This window comes from Sciurus carolinensis, chromosome 16, assembly GCF_902686445.1.
Source record: "Sciurus carolinensis chromosome 16, mSciCar1.2, whole genome shotgun sequence".
NCBI classification, from domain to species: domain Eukaryota; kingdom Metazoa; phylum Chordata; class Mammalia; order Rodentia; family Sciuridae; genus Sciurus; species Sciurus carolinensis.
The window spans coordinates 36,071,918-36,095,129 of record NC_062228.1 but is presented as its reverse complement, the minus strand read 5'-3'; the positions used below and the strand labels follow the sequence as shown (position 1 = coordinate 36,095,129).

General features: G+C 41.1%; 1 protein-coding gene across 3 annotated transcripts in view; it reads left to right on the top strand.

Moving 5' to 3' along the window:
* Positions 1-5,846, top strand: part of Gpt2 (glutamic--pyruvic transaminase 2) — a 37,319-nt gene extending 31,473 nt beyond the window's left edge. For 2 of the 3 annotated variants that reach the window (XM_047528454.1, XM_047528453.1), the window contains 3 exons: positions 233-388; positions 1,379-1,491; positions 2,989-5,846. In XM_047528454.1, the coding sequence (XP_047384410.1) occupies positions 233-388; positions 1,379-1,491; positions 2,989-3,079 (360 nt within the window). In that variant the 3' untranslated portion in view covers positions 3,080-5,846. The remainder of the gene's footprint in view (positions 1-232; positions 389-1,378; positions 1,492-2,988) is intronic. The other variant, XM_047528455.1, reaches the window with a different exon arrangement.
* Positions 5,847-23,212: the final 17,366 nt, after the last annotated feature.

The window sequence follows — 23,212 nt, the reverse complement described above, 5'->3', positions numbered from 1 at the left end:
AATCGCCCATGTATTCATATGTGCCCCAGGGCACATGGCAGTCTCCTGATCTGAGAGTCCATGGGAAGACTTCCTATAGAAAGATGTTTTCCACCCACTTGTCTGATTTGCTGTGCTCAAACACACACAAGCCCATCTTTTGTCAATCTGTCCAGTTACCCTACTATTGAAGGAATGACTGGGGCCTGTCCTTGTGCTGAGATGCTGACTTCTGTATTTTCTCTGTCATCAGGAGAAGGAGTCTGTCCTGGGTAATCTGGCCAAAAAAGCAAAGCTGACAGAAGACCTATTTAACCAAGTCCCAGGAATTCACTGCAACCCCTTGCAGGGAGCCATGTATGCCTTTCCTCGGATCTTCATTCCTGCCAAAGCTGTGGAGACAGCTCAGGTCTGAGACAGTCATGGCTGGGCTTGCTCTTCCTCCCTGGGTTCACTTGAAACAGCCAGGTCAGGGTCTGCTTCCTGCCTTGGAGAGCAGAGACACTGGCCCAGGGGGCTCTGAACTCTGTGAACTCTCAGCCACATGCTATTTACTATGTAATACTGTGTAACGATGGCAGTTTCTCAAAGGCCCAGCCCCAGCAGCATGCTGTGGTAATGGGGAAAAAATGTGGTCAGCCCCAGGTGAGAGGAAGTGATCTGGGCTGTTAACACTGCTGCTCCAAAGGGACATACCCAGTTGTGATGTAATGCTGGGGAAACAGCAGAGCCATCTCCTCCACCAGCCATTGTGTCCTGGAGCAGTGCTTCCCAAACGTGAACATGTGTACCAATCACGGTACCTGTTGAAATGCCAGTTCTGGGTTCATGGCATTTCCAGCAGATTCTTAGGTGTGGCAGACCTCACTTTCAGGATCAGGGGCAGAGTGGTGTTTCTGAAAGTGTTGTCCTCACCTCACCCCAGAACCTGCAGAATACCTTGTCAAACATTCAGATTCATGGAGTCAGAATCCCGGGTGTTAGAACTGTACTTTACAGTTTCCCTAGGTGATTGTTATGCAAACCTGTGTGTATGAAGCACTGTCAACAGTGGCCCCAGAGAAGCTTGTGCCCTGAAAGCCCACACTAGGTGCAGATCTCAGGGCTCTTTGTTTTCAGAGCACATTAGGAGGTCACCATCAATACTTGATGAGCAGCTACTGGGATGGAGTAGGAAGGAAGTAGGATGGTGATCCCTGACAATGCACAGTAGTGCCACATCCCCTGGCTCAGGTGTCTGAGTCTCTATGCCAGCTATCAGTAGTATCTCAGGGTAGAAAGGCCCTGTCACTGGAAAGATAACCTGCCATTTAGGTTGTATTTGGTTTATAGTTTTGAGTGGCATGCTGGTACTGTGTAAAGCTAGGTATGATTCTGAAGTTCTTCCCTGCTCCTGTAGGCCCATAAAATGGCCCCAGACATGTTCTACTGCATGAAGCTCCTGGAGGAGACTGGCATCTGTGTTGTGCCTGGCAGCGGCTTTGGGCAGAGGGAAGGCACCTACCACTTCAGGTATGACACCCTGTGTACCAGGCAGATCCCGGGTTTGTTGGGGGAAACGTGGGCTCCTTAACATAGAACACAGGCCAGCTGACTTCAGAGTCTGAGAGGAATGGAGCCATACTTCTTTGCACCCCACCCATCTCACCCCATTTTGTTCAGCTATAAAGCCAAGCTGACTCTCTGCCTAGGGTGTAAGGAAAACTGGGGGGGACTCCAGGGTCATCTATTGGGAGAGGTCTACCCTGACTCTTCTGTGTGCCCCTCTGCTGAGTAATCTATCAGAAATGTCCTAAGCAGTGTGTTTTCTTCTTTATTTTCCTGTACCTTTTAAAGTCCATGACAGCAGCACATAGCACCCAGATGCCTAGGACAATGTCTGGCACCTAAGAATTGCTCAATAGCCCCTTGGCTGCACCATGGACCTGCTAAGGTGCTGTCCCGACACACAGTAGTAGCTGTGCTTACTGTGAAGCCTTCCACAGATGTACCCTGGTACAGATAGTAGTGCAGATAGGAGTGCAGATTCTCAGGGCTGAGCTGGGTGGAGCAGCTACCAGGGTTTGCTGAGGTTCATTCTATTCAGAACAACATCTTTTCCATGCACATTGCTCTCGAGATGTCTCTTGTGGCAGATTCTAAAAAAAGAAGTCATGAGCCATTGGCACCTGGAACCAGGTCTTCACTGTCAAGGTTGTGGGTAGTGTTTCCCAGATGGAGAAACCATGTCTGCTTGGCCTTTCTTAGTCAGGCTCACCTCTGCAATTCATGGAGTCTGGAGATTGGGGTATAACCCAACAGTAGCGTGCGTACCAAACAAGACCTGGGTTCAGTTCTCAGTACCTAAAAAAAAAAAGTAGTATAACTTAAGAGGGTTGCCCCTAGGGTTGGGAAGTGTATTATTGATGGACTGGAGAGAGGTATTAGCTATGACAGCTTGGAGGGAGAATTGTGAATGGAAGTTGTCTCACTGTTAGAATGACTGCTAGAGGTTTAAAAAAAATCCGATCTAACAGGAATGCTCTAGAATGTCCTCTATGCTGTCTATGCTCTAGAACGTTCTGTACACTAGTCAAAATGTGTTGCAGGCTTCCAGTAATGGGTAAATGCAAGCCTAAATGTTGCCCCAGTTTATTGCCTTTGTTTGCATGTATTACTTGGGTTAAAAAAAATAAATACATATATAAAAGCTGGGTACAGTGGTGTGCATCTGTAGACCTAGCTACTGAAGAGGCTGAGGCAGGTGGATGACTTGAGCCCAGGAGTTCAAGACCAGCATGGGCAACAAAGCAAGACCCCATTTTGAATGTATGAATGGGGGAGAGTGCCCTCCCACAAATGCCAGGTACTGTGCAAAGGCTGGAGTTGTCAAAGAGGACAGGCCAGGCCTGTCCTCCCCTCCCCATGCACCTTACCCTCACTTCCTTGTCTCCACTCTGATAGCTGTTGGATTCATTCCTGTCTCCTTTTCTAGAGCAGTCAGACTGACAGTATTCTCTTTCCTGACAGAATGACCATTCTCCCTCCAGTGGAGAAGCTGAAGACAGTGCTCCAGAAGGTGAAGGACTTTCACATAAAGTTCCTGGAGAAGTATGCGTGAGGATGCCTCAGGCCCCAGGGGAGACCCCATCTCCAGGTCTCCCCCACAACGCCCTCCCAGGCCTCCCCCACTGACTGCCTCAAGGTCTCACTGAGGTCGCTGATTGTGTCCATCGTCATTTTCCCCAGGAGACTTCTTTCTCTGTGCCTTGGTGTTGGGAGCACTTCTCTTCTGAGCAAATGTGAATTCTCAATGTCTCACAGGCTGTTCTTTTGATGCAACCAAAGCAGAGGGGTCTTGCTCAGCAGATATGGCCAAGTTCTCCGAATCATCTAATTGTTGGTTTTGAAAAGTTCCCTTGGGTTTTAAACAACCAGGCTGTGTTGGATGGGATGTTTTAGATCTGGAGAAACAAACAGGTTATTGGGAAATGTATGACAACCATGGTGAGGATGGGAAGCCCAGAACTTCTAATGTGATCTATGAAATAAAACCATTAGTGGTGCGAAAATGTAGTTCTTCAAACAGTAGAGCCTGGACGTCCAGTGGGGACTCAGATAGGGTCCATCATTCTGACCTGGAGGCAGTCAACCCATCTCAGACAAGGACCATGAGGGCAGTAGTACACTGGTAGAACAGGTTGCCAGGCTGGGTTGTGGTGGACACTGGGGGATATGCCCAAGATCACAGGTCCTGTAGGGAGGAGGAGTGGGTGTGAGTCAGGCACCAGGTTGAGCCAGGTCTCCACTTCTGAGCAGTGTAGCAGGTCATAAGGATTCTGGATACTTTGGGGATGAAAGTTTCTCTTGAATATGCTAGGCTGAGATCTTGGTCTGAGAGGTCTCCGTGGACTTCAGGGACACAGGGCACACAGCCCAGCAATATCCCAGTTATGAGGAGGGGCTCTGCCTGTTGACCTATGGATCCTCCCCCTGGTTACCCAGTGACTGTTTTCTCCCAAGGGCTTGATTGAGCCTTTACCCACATCGCCCCCTGCTGGCAGTAGCAGAGATAGGGAAAGACTAAAAATGTCCTAAGCCAGGAAGGGATCCTTAAGGACTTGACCAACCAACAACAGTCAAGCCCCTGTAGTTTCTCCAATTATTTTAAATGGAATTTGGTCCATTTTGTAGCTCTTAATTGGTTAAAGTGCCTGTAGCTTGCTGTGGAGGAGTGAATGCAATCTGATTCATTTATTGAACTGAATTGGAGTGTTTTAACTTAATGCAAAGTGTTTTGCCTTCTCATTAGCTGCTGCCTCCCTTCCCAGCCTTGCGGACAGGGACTTGTAGCATCAGTCATCTCTCCAGGCCAGGAAGGCATCATCCACCAACCATGCCACTTCTCTGGCATTGGTAAGCCTGAACTGGGCTTGACCCACACTCCAGCAGCTCAGTACTCCCATCCCCTTCACCAGGCACCTTCCTCCTTACCATCTGCCTACTCCAAGGGAAGTTAGGGAAACCATGGCCAGCTCAGGAGTCTGGGGACCCAACAAGTCCCAAAATGGAACTGAAGGAGCTGGAGAGAGAAATCGGAAGAAGTTAAGGAGTGAGGTTTGAAGCAACCTCCTATGCTACTATTTCCACACTGGGTCCTTGCAGGGGAATACAGTAGAAAACGTCAAATTGTCATTACACATTAGCATTACAGTTCCTGTGAAGAAAGCAGCCACAATCTCAAATAACAAAAGGGAATGTTTTGGTACTTTTCCTTCCTTAAAAAGTTGAAAAAGTTGCACTCGGGCTTTCTGTATGCTACATAAGCCAGGATGTGTCCCAGAGTCATGAGATTTCTGGTAGAAAGGTTAAATAGTAGAGGCTAGTATATTTTTTATATTTTTGTAACAATTGCTTTTTTCATGGGGGGAGGAGGGGTTAGTATTTATAGTCTTAACAAGTCCAGTAATTTTTTATAAGTCTCTTCAGATTATAAATAACCCCTAAACCTTTACAACGTTTACATGATTTTTTAAAAGATGCCATATATACTTGGTTTGCTTTTAAAATAAATGAATAATAAGGTCAGCTAGTTTAGGAGGCTAACTTCAGGTAGGAAAGCCAATCATGATTAATTTTGATTTTCTGCAGATTCAATTCTGATGCCTTTCCTGTTCCGGTACCATCCTACAAAGTTGATGGTTGTTTGGGGTTGCACTTTGTGTCTACATGTGTACGGTTACTGTTGTTCACCCAGATCTGCGTGTGGGTGATGCCAGGGAAGCTTATGCCAGGCTGTCCCTTGGCGGGTCCATCACCTCACACCTTGAGGCTGGACTCATTGTTTCTGTTCTGATGAGTGGAGGTTTGGGGAGGAGCAGACACAGACATCTCCTGCCAAAGGTACTTGATGATAACTCTGCTGGAAGTTTCTAAACAATAAAATATGTGTCCAAAATGGTGACTGTGTTTAACTTTCCTTGTCATTTTAAGGTTGAGGGGACATCACTAATTTTACTTTTTGTAATGTATGTTCCTATTGCAATAACAAGCATTTCATCCTAAACTCTACACCCTCCGGTCACAGCTTCTCAGCTTCCATTTTGTCTTAGGGTTCCATCCTAAGGACATAAGGATCTTGAACTGCTTTTTCTTTTTTTCTTTTACTTAAGGTGGAGAAACTTCATGCATTCTTTGAACTAGGATGTTGTTAAAAATGAATGCAGAGACCTTTGCTTTCTGGTGGATGTGGAAAGGGAATTGACTGCATCTTCATAGGCTCTGGGCAATGGGTTTGTAGGAGGAGCTGGAGAGAGGCACTGTGAGGCCAGTGGGCACAGGGGAGTTGTCTATACAAGGGATTGCATTAATTTCCCCAGGTTTCCCATATCCATATCCACATTGGTTTTGATATATGGTTTTTCAGTTTCAAACTTTTTCCTCCAAATAAATTTCTCTGTCTTTATTAAAGAAAATTTTAAAAACACACAAAGAAAAATCAGGACTCTCTTTCTTGGAATCATTAGTAACCCATTCCAAGTAGCTTAAGCAGCAAAGAGAAATATATTACCTTATGTAACTGGGAGGGAAGCTGGCTTGGCTTCTAATGTCACTATTTTAAAGTTTTTTTTATCAGTGCATTATAATTATACACCATAGTGGGATTTCATTTGCCACAGGACTTTTCCAGAGAGGATATGGAGGGAGTAGTGTGTTCACATGAGTTGAGGGTTATTGCTGGATGATAACCAAAGAGATCAAATATGCTCTCTGCATCTTCCCACGGAACAATAAAAATCTACATGGAAACAGATCTCCCTGTCTCAGGAATAAACTTGATAGTGTTTACTATACAGTGAGTCCATTAAATAGAGATTGTAAAAGAGTTGTTATTCTAGATTATTTTCAACATCGTTTGTCATAACCACAGCTAGAAAACCTTCAGCAAATGTTTCATAAAGACCCAGCATGAGCCACAGACTCCAAGGGACTAGCAGGTTGAAAGCTAATAACATATACTCACTGTATTTAAAAAGCCTGGAGAGGGTCAGTCATGGAGGCTGAAGCAGGAGAATTGTAGGTTCAAAACCAGCCTCAGCAACTTAGTGGGACTCTTATCTCAAATTTTACAAAAGGGGTGGTGGTGCTAGGGATGTAGTTCGGTGGTTAAGTGCCCCTGGGTTCAATCCCTAGTTAAAAAAAAAAAAAAATGCCTAGAGAGGGACTATCAGAAAGTTCAATGAGCAAATTCTAGCCACCCAGTGATGCTGTGCTTAAAACAAATATGTGGGTGAAGCGTACTAACTTGGCTGGGGGATCAACTACTTGTCTGTCAATGCCCACAGAGGTCTGCCAAATATCCTGCCTTTGGTCTTCACCCAGCACCCAAGTAGGACATCCCCAAGAAAAGGAAGATGAAACTTCCTGCTAACAACCCCTCCAGCCTCCTTCCTTCAAAGTGCAACTCAGATGATGGTGTTTCCTATTGAGATTTCCTACTTAGGAAGACATCTTTTTGTATCCTCCCCAATTTCATCTGCCTTTTTTTCCCCAAGATACTATTTGAGGCATCCTTTGGAGTCCTTTTGGAGATATTAAAATTTTAAACTTTCAAAATTCATTTCTATGTAGCCCAATGAAAACATCAATCACCTCTTTTTTAAAAAAATGGTCCAGGTGTGGTAATCCATACCTATATTCCCAGCTACTCAAGAAACTAAGGAGGGAGGATTGCCAAATTTGAGGTCAACTTGAGCAATTTAGCAAGACCCCCACCTCAAAATCTCAATGATGAGAGTGCTTCCCTAGCATGCATGAAGCCCAGGGTATACACACACAAAATACCAAATACCCTTCTACCCCCGGTGGATCCAGAATCAGTGATCTTAGAACAAGGTGAGCACAAAAGGGTATGTTATACAAAAGTGTTAAACTCTTAAAAAATTCAGATTGTCAAAGTAAACGTGTTCATGTGGAAAAGTTAGACAACAAAAGTCAAAGGGGGAAAAAGAAACATGAAATCTACTTTAATCCTCTCCAGAGTTCATTATGCCTCATATTCTTGGGAATATTTCCTTACCGTTTTTTTTTTTTTTTCTGAAAATATTTTATGTGATTGAGATGCATATGCTGTGTGTAGTTTGGGATCCTAACTTTTCCACCTGAAAGTTAGAACATATTAATATAAATGAGCAATTTCTATGATTCATCAATTCTTTGGATGACCATCATTTAGTTAATGTCATGCTTAATTAAGCATTTAGGTTGTGTGTGTTCTTTTTAAAAATAATGCTATATAAGGGACATCCTTACTAGAGTATTTCTCTTTTCCTCTTTGCACCAAGTATTGTTCTGGAGCATTCGGAGGGGTAGGCATTTTCCTTGAACTCTTCCCAGGCAGCAGGACCTCTTCTTCACTTCCCGGGTGGGGCTGTAGCATTCACCCACTGTGAGTGATCACACAGTGTCATCTTGTGTACAAAATGAAGCTAATAATACCCACTCATGGGGTGACAGGGTAAGTGTGAGCATTAAATGGGAAAGTGTATGTGGTGTGTGTATAATTTAGCATAATTCCTAGCATATAGTAGCTGCCTTTATTGTGTCTCCTGATCATCTTCAATTTACAGCAGAGCTGATATATAATGTTTACATTAAATGAAAAAATATACCCAGGTTATGCCAGATACATTATACAAATGATGCTTAGAGGAAGTGAAGACTGTTTTATCAACACTTTGAACCATTATTTATTTATTTTTGATACTGGGGATTGAACCCAAAGGTACTTTAACCACTGAGCTACATCACCAGTCCTTTTTATTTTTTATTTTGAGACAGGGCCTTAGGGCCTTGCTAAGTTGCTAAGGCTGGCCTCCAACTTTCAATCCTCCTGCCTCAGCCTTCTGAGTTCCTGGGATTATAGGTGTGCACCACTATACCTGGCTCATTTTCAACACTTTGGAACATATTCTTATTCTGCTAACTAGAGTACACAGGTTAATTTTTTTCAGTGTCTTTTTTTTTTTTTTTTTTTTTTTTTTTTTTTTTTTGGTACTGGGGATTGAACCCAGGGGTGCTTTACCATGGAGTCATGGCTCCAGACCTTTTTATTTTTTATTTTGAGGCAAGGTCTCACTAATTTGCTGAGGGTCTTGGTAAGTTGCTGAGGCTGGTCACAAATTGTGATCCTCTTGTCTCAGCCTCCTGAGTTGCTGGTATTACAGGTATGTACCACCATGCCCAGCCAGTGTCAATTTTTTGTCTTAAAAATTTTTTTGTCATAGTTTCTGCAATAAAAGTGCATTGTCCCAGAACTGGGGGCTTGGGTTGCATCCTCAGTACAAGGGGGAAAAACTGTTGGCCCTAGTTACACTATACATAAAGTGCTTCTTAAACCAGATCTACCTCATGAGAACTGGTACTGTGGACATTTGTTTTTGGTACTGGTCCATCTTGGTATGTTGGCACCAGTTAAAAATTAGGATGATTTGTACTCCTTGGTATTTAGATGGAGTCAAGTCTCCCTCAAAAGAACTCTGTCCCTTTATGGTTAAGGCAAGATGCTGTCTGACATTTCTAAATTAAAACTTTAAAATAAAACACTCCCAATCTTTTGTGTCAGTACCATGATGTACACCAGGTGCCAAAACCCTACTCAGCAAAATGGGGTGTATAAATTGGGATTCTTGTAGTTGCACTTGGCAGAAAACCAAACCCAAGAAATCAAAAGAACTTGATAAATAACTGATAATTTTTGTCAATCAGGTGCAGAGGCCATATATTTCATGGAACATAAATAGGAGAGTCATGTGGCAGCTGCTAGGAACTTTCCTTAAAGGACTCTTGTCTACCCTGTGTCCCTTCACTTACCTGTGCTCTATCTAGGTGCTTGAAATATAACTGTAATGGGTGGCATCTTAACCATGGTAACAGGACCACAGGCTTGCCCATAGTAAACACTGTGTAAGAGTCATCTGTTATTTTGTTGTTATTATTATACCCTACTCCTAGAGATGAAATCTTTTGAGATTTCAGAAACATTTTTCTAGAATTTAGTTTAATTGTCTCATCCTTGTTATCTTTGTAAGATATTATAGTTTGGATCTCAAATGTCTCCCAAAGATTCATGCATTAAAGGCTCAATCTCCAGGGTGGTGTTATTGTGAGGTGGTGGAATCCTTAAGATGAGGGGTTTGTGGGTAGTTGTAGATGGATAGAGTTATTTTTATGTGATGCTGAGGATGGAACCCAGTGCCTCACACATGCTAGGCAAGCACTCTGTCACTGAGTTACAACCCCAGCCCATCCACCGAAAACTCTTAACACAGGCCCAAAAGCAACAGAATCAATTAATCATGAACTGGAACCTCCAAAACTAAGCCAAAATAGATCTTTGCAAGTTGCTTATCTCAGGTATATTGTTATTATGAAAGAAAGCTAACACAGAGGACATCTTAATAAGGGTTGGAAAACTTCAGATACACTATAGCCTCTTGTCATTCATTTATTCAGCAAATGCTGGCAGAAATTGTGTACCAGGCACAGAACTGAGTGACAGGGATACAGCAGAGAACAGGTGTGGTCCCACGATGTGGAAAGGTGATAAAGCTCCACGCTACAAGTGAGGAGACCAACTGTTTACATTGTTGGTAGGGGTGTGTGAGACAGCATTTGACACTGTCACATTAAACATACATATACATACTCTAAACCTACAGTAATCAAGATAGTCTGGTATTGATGCAAGCACAAACAGTGGAGCAGAATACAGTCCAGAAATAGAGTCACACATATTTATTATTTTGGCATAAAATAGACTACACTTGGATGTATTTGCACACATATATACACATACCTTTGACACCAGTACTGACAAAATTATTTTTGGAGGTACTAGAGATTTAACTCAGATGTGCTCTATTACTGATTTACATCCCTGACTCTTTTATTTTTTAATTTTGAGACGGAGTCTCACTAATTTGTTGAGACTGGCCACAAATTTGCCATCCTCCTGCCTCAGCCTTCAGAGTTACTGCAATGTGCCACTGCACCTGGCTGACAAAAAGATTTTTTGACACACATGCCAAAGTAAGGAAAATCTCTTAATAAATGTTGTTGCAACACCTGAATATCCATGGCGGGTAGATGAACCTCAATCAATGCCTACTGCTCAGGAATGCAAAATTTTAGGTGGATCACGGACCTAAAATTTAAGAGCTATGCTAGGTATGGAGGTTCTCACCTGCAATCCTAGCAACTCAGGAGGCTGAGGCAGAAGGATCACAAGTCAGAGGCCAGCCTGGGCAAATTAGTGAGACCCTATCTCAAAAGTAAACATTAAAAAAGACAGGAGATGTAGCTAAGGGAAAAATGCCCCTAAGTTCAATCCCTAGTACAAGACAAAGAAGGAGAAGGAGAAGAAGAGCTGTAACTATAGAGCTTCTGGGAGAAAGAATAAGAGAATATCTTTGTGATTTTAAGATAAGTAAATCTCTTTTAGTATAAAAAAAAGTCCAAATTATTAAAAAATTGGCAAATGAACTTTATTAAAATTAAGAATTTCTGATTTTTTAATTGGACACCAAGAAAATGAAAAGTCACAGAACATTAATCAGATAAAGGACTTGTATCAAGAATATATAAAGATATTTAACACTTCAATAACAAGACAAACAACTCAATTAAAAAGGAGGAGGGGCCCGGGGTACTGAGGTAGAGCATTTGCCTGGCATGTGAGAGGCCCTGGGTTCAATCTTAAGTGCCACAAAAAATGAAGTAATAGAGTAATAGCTCTGTATCCCATAAGTATTTACAATTATCTAAAAAGAAGGAAAGATGTGAACAGGCACTTCACAAAAAGATACATGATAAGCATTTGGAAAGATGCTCAACATCATCAGTCAGCAAAAGGATGCAATTAAAAGCACTAAGATACCACGTGCATGATAGAAATGAAAAAGATCAGTGATGCTAAATGTTGAGGATGTGGAGCAATCAGAGTCTTTGTGGTGGGAAGAGAAAAGTGATGCAATCACGTCGGAAAATGGGTGATTTCTCACAAAGTTAAACATCTACTCTATGACCCAGCAATTCCACTCCTAGCTGGGTATTTACCCCCCAAAAATACATGTCCACAAAAGCCTTGTGTAAGTGAGCCATCCACAGCCCAGTTGTGCTAGGGCAGTGGGAGAAGTTTTCAAGAAACCAAAGAAGACACCGGAGATGGGACGTGAGGCTTAAGTTTTATTGAAAAACAAGGAGGCATGGGTTGGACAGGTGCTTCGTCAGAAAGTTCAGTGGCGACAGGTGCCAGGCTGGGCAGGTGCAGCTCCCTTTCATACGGTGCCTCAGTACTTCATCAGAACAATAGCACCCCCCCTCCCCCCACAGTGCTTTGTCTCAGTGGCAGCTAGGCAAGCACTTCCCAGGCGCTCTGCTCTGCACCAGCTACCACGGAGGAGGGCGGGTATAGGTTAGGTGACAGAAGCAGCATCGGTTCAGCTTGTTTTGTCTCATTGTGTGACCAGCACCCCAAGGAACTTGGCATGCATGCAAGAAAACCGCATTCTACAGATAACACTGACTTGCCCTAATTCCCAGCATACATGAAAGAAAAAGAGTGTTCTTCAAGATAATATTTATCTGGACATTCTGACCCAGACTTAATCTCATTGTTCCTTTAGTTTGGCTAGATTCTGGGAACAGAGTGGCACTTCAGGGACATGGTCCTCCTTTTCTCCCTGGATGACACAATAAGACGACTCTTTTTGGTGTCCCTCTGCTAGCACTGTGACCTGCAAACTCTGCCCAGGCAGAAAGCTGGGGTGGTTCTAGGGCTCACTTCAGAGAGTTCTCACTTTCAGGGAGCACTGTCTTCTACTGTCTGCTGAATCATGTCTGAAAACTATTGTTTCACATCTTTTGTTCAAGTTTTAGCCATTTATGGTTATCAGGTAATTCCAGTCTCTCTTATCCAGTAGGACCTGGAGCTAAATTTTCCTGTTTCATATCTTTGGAGAGCTATTATTCATTTTAAAAATTTTATAACTGTAAGGGATCCCACGGAAACCACGCCAGACACGGGAAATCACATAAGGGAGTTTATTAAGTGAACAGAGTGTCTCCCTGCAGGGTAAGAGAGAAAATGAGAGGAAAAGAAAGGGAAGGAGAACGGGCACGTGCAAGAAAGTGTGAAAGTGAGGAGGATAGAGAAAGTGAGTAGGAGAGAAAGATGAGGAAAGATGGCGGGGTTGCTACAGTAAAGCAATTGAATTCCGCCGGGCTAACAGGGGACCAATATTGGAGAAGGATACTTGCAAGCTGACTGATGAACCAATAGCTAGCTAGGATGTTCACAGTTTGACAAGTGGTTGGGAGGCGGGGAAAATGGCTGTACCGGAAAGGTCACAGGGAGCAGCTTTGTACATTATAATAACTACCCTCTAATTGTGCATTTCATTATTTATGAAATATAACTTCACAGATTTCATTGTGAAGGATCAGAAATATAAGCATCCCTTGATCTAGAAATTCCACCCTGAGGAATTTATCACAGAACATTTTCCACTGTGTGAAGGACATTGGTAGGACATTTTTGGTAGCATTATTGGTCATAGTAAGAAAATCAGGGCCAGGCACAGTGGCACACATTTGTAATTCCAGCATTTTGGGAGGTTGAAGCAGGAACATTGCAAGTTTGAGGCCAGCCTCTACAATTTGAATAAAAAGGACTGGAGATGTAGCTCAGTGGTAGAGTGCCCTGGTTTCAATCTCCAGTACTCTCCCCCCACCACACACAAAAATTACATGTGGTATGTCTCACTATCCATTAGTAAGGGATTGTTTTATCTCTTTAAGGAATACTGTGCAACTATTAATCCAGATAAATGCATCTATATATGCCAATATAAGGTCATTTAAGATACATTATTAACTTAAAGTAGCAATTACAATCACAAAACACAGCATAGTGGTAAACATCTGCAGTATCGTCTCAATAGACTCAATTCGTCCATGTCCTAGGAATTTTCTCTCCTCCCCCAAATAAGGGACCCACCTTACTCTGAAGTTAGTATTACCACTGGTCTTTTGATGGGTCCATGTTATGGTTTGGATATGAGGTGTCCTCCAAAAGCTCACTTGTGAGACAATGCAAGAAGGTTCAAAGGAGAAATGATTAGGTTGTAAGAATCTTAACCCAATCAGTGATTTTATCCCCTGATAAGGATTAACTGGTAACTGAAGTGGTAGGTTGCGACTGGAGGAGGTGGGAATTGGGGTGTGGCTTTTGTATCTGGAGATGGAGTCTCTCTTACTGCCTACTGATCACCATGTAAGCCGCTTCCCTCTGCCACACTTTTCTGCCATGTGGTTCCTGTCTCACCTGGAGCCCTGAGGAATGGAACTGGCTATCTATGGTCTAATACCTCTGAAACTGTGAGCCCTCAAACTTTCCTCCTCTGCAGTTGTTCTGCTTGGGTCTTTTAGTTGCAGCAGCGAAATAACTGACTAATACAATCAATACAGCCATTCCCAGGACTATCTAACTCAAAACACAGAGTCTAATTCTCCAGAAGCTGAAATTACTCAAAAAATTTGGAATATAAACCCCAAAGACAATTAGCTCTTGTCTTATTGAGGAAAAGGGGGTCTTTTTTTGGTGGTATTGGGGATTGAATTCAGGGTACTCTGTTACTGAGCCATATCCCCAGCCAATTTTTATTTTTATTTTTACTATCTATTAGTAAGGAATTGTTTTATCTCTTTAAGGAATACTGTGCAACTATTAATCCAGATAAATGCATCTGTATTTATTGTTTTTTAGTACTGGGGACTGAACCCAGGAGTGCTTTACCCACATTCCCAGCCCTTTAAAGTTTTTGAGACAGAACCTTGCTAAGTTGCCAGACTGGCTTCAGACTTGGGTTTTCCCCTGCCTCAGCCTTCTGAGTCACTGGCATTGAAGGCATGTACCATTACAAAAATGATCATTTTAAAAAGACACTAAAACTGAATTCAGAGAGAATCAGCAATGAGAGTCCATGGCCCAAAGCTTTTTTTTTTTTTTTTTTTTCAAATGTATTTTACCCTGAAGTTCTTCAATTCCTTTGTAAATCTATCACTACATCCCTGCCCTTCCCATGGCTTGGCTATCTGATTTCTTGGATTTCAAGAGCCAATAAATTTTCCCTATTTGCCCATCTTAGCTGGAGTTAAGTTTCTTTTGCTGGCAGCCAAACCATATGCATATGCATAGGGGAAAATATTAATTGCATGTATTTGATCTGCAAATATTCAAATGAACCTTTCAGCCTGATTTTGAGCAAAGAGGACTGGGATGATAAAATGATAATCCACGACTATTGTCAATTTTGTTGGTGAAGTAAGTGAGACTGAGGCTGGTCTTTGTTGTTGAAAGGCAGGCAGTGTGGATTGTAAACAAGGAGCCTCTGGGTAAGGTTAAGATAACAGTTAACTACAAACACATAAGAAATGTTCTTTTAAAAGATGTAGGTTGAAGCCAGGCCTGGTGGTGCATGTCTGCATCCAACCTACTCAGTAGGCTGAGGCAGGAGAATCTTGAATTAAGGGCCAGTCTCCGTAACATAGCAAGATAACCTTCAAAATAAGATGCAAGTTGAATTATGTAAGGAAAAAAATTCAGTGATGTCTGAGATTTGCTTTAAATTATTTCAGGAGAAAAAGAATACAGTTGACAAAAAAAGAATGGGTAAAGGAAGTGTGACAAAATATTGATAACTGTAGCAATGAACATACAGAAGTCCATTATTATTCTCTTTACTTTAATATTTACTTTCATAATACATGTTCTCTTCCCTTCCTTCCTTCCTTCCTTTTTTTTTTTTCGGTACTGGGGATTTAACCCAGGGGTACTTAACCACTGAACCACATCCCTAACCCTTCTTGTTTTTTATTTTGAGACAGGGTCTTACTGAGTTGCTTAGGACCTCTCTAAGTTCCTGAGGCTGGCTTTAAACTCATGATCTTCCTGCCTCAGCCTTCCAAGCGACTGGGATTACAGATGTGTGCCACTGTGCCCAGCTCATAATACATTTTCACAGTAAAATGGTCATAATAAAAACATTTTAAATACCCATAATCCTTAAACCCAGACAAAAATCACTGGATTTCAATTTTGTGTCGATTTTATCATGCATAAGGCCCTGGGTTTAATCAACAGCACCACACACACACACACACACACACACACACATACACAAAACAACAGCTATGAAGGTATGTATTTTATTTATTAATTTTATTTTATTATTTTATTTATTTGGTACTGCGTGGGGCTTGAACCCAGGGTCTTTGCATGCAAAGTACATGCTCCATCAATGAGCTATACCCTCCCATCCCACAGACCTATACTTTAAAAACTGCATTGTATTGAATACATTCTCAACTATCATATCCTAAAACATTCTTTACTACATTGCTTTCTAATAACTAAATATAATGCATTGAAGTGATGTAATACAATTTAATGGGGATGTTCAGGTTATTTCCAATTTCTCACAACCATAAACAATCTTTCAAAAGTCTTGTATTGCAATCAATCAACAAACATATGAAAAAAGGTTCATCATCTCTTGCAATTAGAGAAATGTAAATCAAAACTAAGATTTTATCTCACTCCAATCAGAATGGCAATTATCAAGAATACAAGCAATAATAAATGTTGGAGAGGATGTGAGGGAAAAGGTACACTCATACATTGTTGGTGGGACTGCAGATTGGTGCAACCACTTTGGAAAGTAGTATGGAGATTCCTTAGAAAACTTGGAATGGAACCACCATTTGACACAGCTATCCCACTACTCAGTTGATAACCAAAGGACTTAAAATCAGCATACTACAGTGACACAGCCACATCAATGTTTATAACAGCTCAATTCACAATAGTGAAACTATGGAACTAACCTAGATGCCCTTCAACAGATGAATGGATAAAGTAAATGTGGTACATATACACAATGGAATATTACTCAACTTTAAAGAAGAATGAAATTGTGGCATTTGCTGTAAATTGATGGAACTGGAGAGTGTCATGCTATGTGAAATAAGCCAATCCCCAAAAACCAAAGGCTGTATGTTTTCTCTGATAAGCGGATGCTGATCCATAGTAGGGGGTGAGTAGAGAAGAATGAAGGAACTTTGAATTGTACAGAAGGGAGGGAGGGGGAGGTGGGGAGGAATGGGGTGGACAGGGATGGGAAGGACAGTAGATTGTGAGACAGACATTATTAACCCTATATACATGTATGAAGAGTTTTTTTGTTGTTGTTGTTGTTACTAGGGTACATTTTGAAAAGAGTTTTTAAAAAAAATATTTATCACTGTCAAAAAATGCTAATGAAAATAAATAAATAAATAAATGTTAAAAAAAAAAAAGTCTTGTATTGAATTTTGTTGCACTGACCTAACTTCCCTAAGATAAATGCCTGGAAAGATTTGTAGATTAAAAAAATATTTAAGCACCAGGGGGAGCTAATCACCTACACAATACCCTCCACACAGGTAGTGGTAGTGGTGGTGGATCTTTTCAACCGAACCCCCACCCCCTTCTAAGTTTGCACAATGAAAGTGCTAAACACCCAGGGGCACATGGCTCTTAAATAACCCTTGGCACCCAGGAGTGCCTTGCAGAGCCACTGATCTTTGGAACTCCATCCCACTCCCCTGCATTCTTTAATGTGGACAACTGATATTTCTCAAAAGTATTAAGTGCCATCTCCTTCAAATCCCACTATTTCTAGTGGAAATAGTCTTTTATTTATTTATTTATTTATTTATTTTTTGGGCAGAGCTGGGGATTGAATCCAGAGCCTTGTACATGCTAAGGGAACACTGTACCACTAGCTATCCCCCCAGTTCCTAAGCCCTTTCTATATGGACATTTTGGCACTTCAGTTTAGGTGAGAATGGCCTACCTCAGATTGGCATGTGACCCAGGCCTGGCTATTCCATTTTTTATGTGTATTCTGATCCCTGTGATTAGCCTGGGATGGCATTTAACCCTCATCAGACCCATTAAAGCCCAGCTCAGAATATTTACTGGAATTATGCAGAAAGAGTTGCTGTGTTCACAGGGGCTCTTGTTCTATGGCCTTGTGTTGGAAAGCATGGGCTTTCAGGAAGAGCTTTAGACTTCAATTGGAATCCCCTCTTCATGGCTTACTGGTCATGTGACCTTTCCTGAATTCCTTAGTAGCTCTGAGATTTGGTTTCCTTATCTGTAAATGGGAACAATGATCATTTCTATGTTACAGGTTGCTCTGGATGTAACATGTAAAATGCTAAGTGCTGAGCCTGGTACGTATAAGTCATTCCATGTCAGTTGACTGTTTTGACAGTTCAAGCCCTGAGATGCGGGGATAGAAACTTCCACCTTGCCTGTTAGTCCATAGCACTATTGCCCTCTCACCAAATATACATGCCCTCTACCACAGTCAGTGTACGTGTAAATGAGGCATCCCCAGATGGTGACCATAGCCTGGAATTTTCTGGGAAGTGCCTCCTTTCAAACATTTGATCCTGTTGACAGAAAACAAGTTACAGCTTCTGGTCAAAGTAAGCTAATTCTTGGTCATCTATCATGGGAGAGCTGTTGCTCTCGGCTTGTGTGTTAAGCTATGCCAGGGGAAAGGGTGATTTGTGCTGGGCCTCCTTTGTGTCAGGTAGGATCAGCTGGTTGCCAAGTGAGAGGACACCCAATTCAAACAAAAGAGAACTTTGTTAACTGATGAATTGCAGGATAGTTGAAACTCAATGACTGAGAGTAGGTAAGGTTGTGTTCCCCTAGAGCAAAAGTGAAATAATTATCCTGTAAAGAACCAGAAAAAAAACACTGGAAGCTTCGTGTTATGGTTTTGATCTTAAATGTCTCCCTAAAAACATGTGGTGAGGGATTAGTGGCTAGCCTGTGGTGCTAATGGGATGTGGGGGAACTTCTAGGAGGTGGTGCCTAACGGAAAGAAGTGAGGTCATTGGGGTCATGCCCTTGAAAGGGATATGGGGATCCTGGCTCCTCCTCTATCTTTTCTTCCCAGAGGCTATGAGGTGAGCAGCTTTCCTCTTGCACATGCTCCCTGCCATGATGTTTTACCATATCAAAAGCCTAAAATGATAGTGACAAGTGACCCTGAACTGAAACCATAAGCCAAAATAAACCTTTCTTCTTTTATAGTTGATTTTATCAGGCATTTTGTCACAGCAACATAAAGTTGACTAATAAATATGGTCTCTGTTGCAACTGCTCAACCTTACTTAATAACATGAGGGCAGTATAGAAAATATGTAAAAGGGACTGGGGATATAGCTCAGTGGTAGGACCCTAACCCAGAATGCACAAAACCCTTGATTTGATCCTCAGAACTATAATAATAATAATAATAATAATAATAATAATAATAATAATAATGTAAAAAACAAGCATGACTATTCCACTAAAACTTTAATTACAAAAATAGGTGGTAGGCTGGGTGTTGCATTAAAAAATAGGTGGTAGGGTAGATTTGGCCCATAGGTTATAATTTGCTGACCCCTGACTTTGGAGGAAAACCAGAGTACAGTTATTCAAAGAGAAGGAATTGAATAAAATTGGCAACAACAACAAGTAAAATCCAATCATGATAAGTCCCAAACTCTCCTGGCATAATCCACCTTTTTGGTCCTCTTCAAGCAAACAAGAGAAAGAAAGATGACCAGCCTGGGCCAAGGACCCAGTCTACGTGAATGGAACCACCAGAGGTTCTTTTTCTGTGTGGATCTACTTATGTACCAGAGGTTTAAACCTAGGCCCTTAAAGAAAGATGTAGTGCATGCCAGGGAGCTTGTATGTTGCCACTTTACTAATTTTGTTCCCATTCTAACTTCTTAGGCAGATCTCTGGAGTCATGATTGTCCATGAATTAAGACCCTTGGACTTTCAATGATACAAAATAATGTGTTATGGATTACTCACTCTCCAGGTGTGCCTCACTGTTTTGTTATGATTGGATTTTATTCAATGGACTCATGTTTTAGATATAAGTATATACTAATTGATGTTAGCAGAATGTTAATCCATCATGTGTACTTGTGCTTTAGAATGTCTTGTCAGAAAAAATATGTGTGACATTGGCAAAGGCATTCTGATGATTTCATACTGACTGAACATTAGTTTGAAGAATCTTATACTAAACAAGTATATTCCATGATCCTCTCTGAGTTAATATGAGGAAAGGGAAGGAAACTCTGAAGATGTGTGTGTGTGTGTGTGTGTGTATACATATATGTGAAATAATATATATATTTTAGCTGTAGATGAACACAATAACTTTAATTAATTTATTTTTATGTGGTGCTGAAGATCGAACCCAGTTCCTCTCATGTGCTAGGCAAGTGTTCTACCACCGAGCCACAACCCTAGTCCTCTGGGGATATCTTTAAGACAGAAACCATCCTAAAGGTAAGGAGTTAGGGTTTTTAAAGGAATGATGGCGGATCCAGCCAGTGGAACACTGCTTCTCTGTCCTTGAAGTCTTGGAACTATCTCACCTCTGTAGCCTTGTTGTAAAGCCAATGGTTGAATCTCCCTTCTTTGATAGCAAGAAATGAGGCATTTAAAGCCCTGTATAATGTGTATATATTCACATGTGTATATATTCAAAGCCCTTCCCTGTGTGTCTTGTATAATGTGTTATGGATTACTCACTCTGTAGGTGGGGCCATTGTAGTGAGCATTTCTCAGCTATTGAGATACAGGGCAGATTTGGTGTTGTTTGTTTGGGATGATTATTCTGGGTAACTGATATCCAGTGTCTAGCCAGAGAGGACCTAGAATCTAAAGAAATTCAACTGTACCACATATGTTCCTAAACCAGTGGGGTGATAACAGAATGGGATCATCTTGATCTGTCGTGCCACTGATACCCATATTAACAGGCTTATTTGGTGAGCCCAGGAATCAAAGGGGTTGGACAAGGGACCAGTTATATTGTATTCTATCTTTGAATAACTCAACTTTCCTGATGAACTCTGTAGGACTGATTTTTAGATGTCTGGGCAAGGGCAGAAACTTAGACTCCAGTCCAGCTGCCATCAGTTACCCCAGGGGAAACCCAATTCCCAGTAACATCAGGAATAGTAACTAAAACTTGGTGCTTAGGCATCTTTAGGTGGTTGCTTCACTAAAGACTACCTTTATTTTCTCAGGTGTGTACTCCCCTTGATTGAATCTCGTGTCCTTTTAAGTAGACATCTTTAATACAGATCTCCATTTTATGATTTTGGCTATACTATAAGTTACATCATAGTTTTCTGTACTTATATTTGTGCCTTAATAAAATGAAAATGTAAGTAACCATAACTTGTTTGGCAAGTCAAAGATTTCAGTATGAGATCCTTGGTGGAAAAGTCAAGAAATCCCTGGTGTTCAACACTGTTGGATTGCATTCATTTAAACACATGTTGGTTCTGTTCCCTAATTCTGGTGTCCCAACAGGGATGGTTTTTCAGGAATTTGGTCTTTATTTCAGATCATTCACATCTTAGATTTGGTTCAAAAGATCATATTTCCCATGTTCAATAAATATTTATTTAGGTTCTACTATGTGCTGGTATTCTATACTCTAGAACCCAGAGCCTCATGCATGCTAGGCAAGTTGCACCACTGAGATACATCCCTAACCACAGCAGCTTAATGTCTTCACTTTGGAAAGCAGTAGGGAGATTACTTAGAAAACTTGGAATGGAACCACCATTTTAACCCAGCTGTACCCAAAGGACTTAAAATCAGCATACTACAGTGATGCAGCTATATCAATGTTTATAGAAGCTCAATTCACAACAGCTAAACTGTACAACCAACCTAGATGCCCCTTCAATAGATGAATGGATAAACTGTGGTACATATACATAGTGGAATATTACTCAGCCTTAAGAAATGAAATTATGGCTCTTGTAGGTAAATGGATGGAGTTGGAAAATATCATGTTAAGTGAATAAGTCAATCCCCAAAAACCAAAGATCAAATGTTTTCTTGGATATGTGGATGCTGATCCATAATGGGGGTGGGGTGGGCAAGGGAAGAAGGGAGGAACTTTAGATTGGGCAGAGGGGAGTGAGGGGAGGGAAAGGGGGATAGGGGTGGGAAAAATGGTGGAATGAGATGGACATTATTACCCTATGTACATGTATCATTGAAGGAATGATGTGACTCTGCATCATGTACAGAGAAATGAAAAGTTGTGCTCCATTTGTGTACAATGAGTCAAAATGCATTCTGCTGACATGTATAACTAGAGCAAATTTAAAAACCTTATGTTGTCATCTTGTTTTATGCCCAAAGACCTGTCTATGAAAATATTGCCCACAGCATTGTTTTAATAATAACTGGAAACAATTAAAACATCTATCAATAGAAGTTTATTGTTTATCCATACAACAGAACTATAAGATCAATAAAAAGAGGGCTGCGGGGGTGTTGGGGTTGTAGCCTGGTGGTAGAGTGGTTGCCTAGCGCATTGAGGCACTGGGTTCAATCCTCAACACCACATAAGGATAAATAAAGTAAAGGTATTGTGTCCACCTACAACTAAAAATACTAAAAAAAAAGAAAGAAAAGGACTGGGGATGTAGTTCAGTGACAGCACACATGCCCAGAACGTGCATGACTTTGGGTTTAATCCCTAGTGCCATGGTGGGGGGGGGGTCATTTAAAAGAGAAATCCATATGTATTTAAAGCAAATGTCAAAGTAATAAAACCAAAAGTTTTAAAAATAAGAGATTGTACCTTATTTTGCATAACACACATGAGGAACTGGTCAAAGTGATTGCACTGGGAAAGGGAACAGGTTGAAAGACTTAATCCTATGTGTATTTTAAAAAAAGACCAATTTACTAAAAATAAAGACCTACTGTGTCCATAGTCTTATGAGCATGAGATTTAGGCAGAGGTGTGGGGCATTCATTTTTCCAACTCACATAGTTCTGTAATGTCTGATTTTTAAATGATCACACAGTGCCTTGCAAACAGAAAAACAAAACAAAAAAACCAACCAAACAAAACTCATTGCTATTTGTAGATCACAGGAAAGAATTAGCTTTCACACAGAATGGTAAAATCTATGATTGACTGAGGATTCTCGACCTACTGCTGCTAAGAATGCTCTCAAGTCCTTTTCTTTCTATAGCTGAAGGCCAACTTTTCTGGTCTTTTACTTGACACATGGAAGTACTGGTTATTGATCCACTCTATAATCTAACTATATTGTAAATATATAAAACAATCCCACACTGAAATGGGGGTTGGCACACTAAGTAACTTTGAAACAGAATCTGTAAAATTAAAACTTTAAACTATACATAACACTATTTTAGTTGATAAAGTTGCTTCCCACCATCTAAAAAGTTCTGCGATGGTATAAAGTGCAAACTACACTTCTAATTTTGAATTGGGATCTTTTTCTGGGCTACCAATTTGTGGTATGATACTCTAGTGAACTATTACTCTACAGTGTGCTGCTGTTCAGTGTTTTCTAAATGTGTATTCAATAAAGTACACGATATACCGAACACTTAGATGATTTTGCTCAACATAGGCTTAGAATGTGAGCGCCTTTAAGTAAGTTTAGGTATATTAAGCATATATTCTACTTATAATATTTTCAATTTACAATGGGGCTTATGAGGATGTAATCCCATCAAAAATCAAGAAGACATATACTGAAACTGAACAATTAAGTA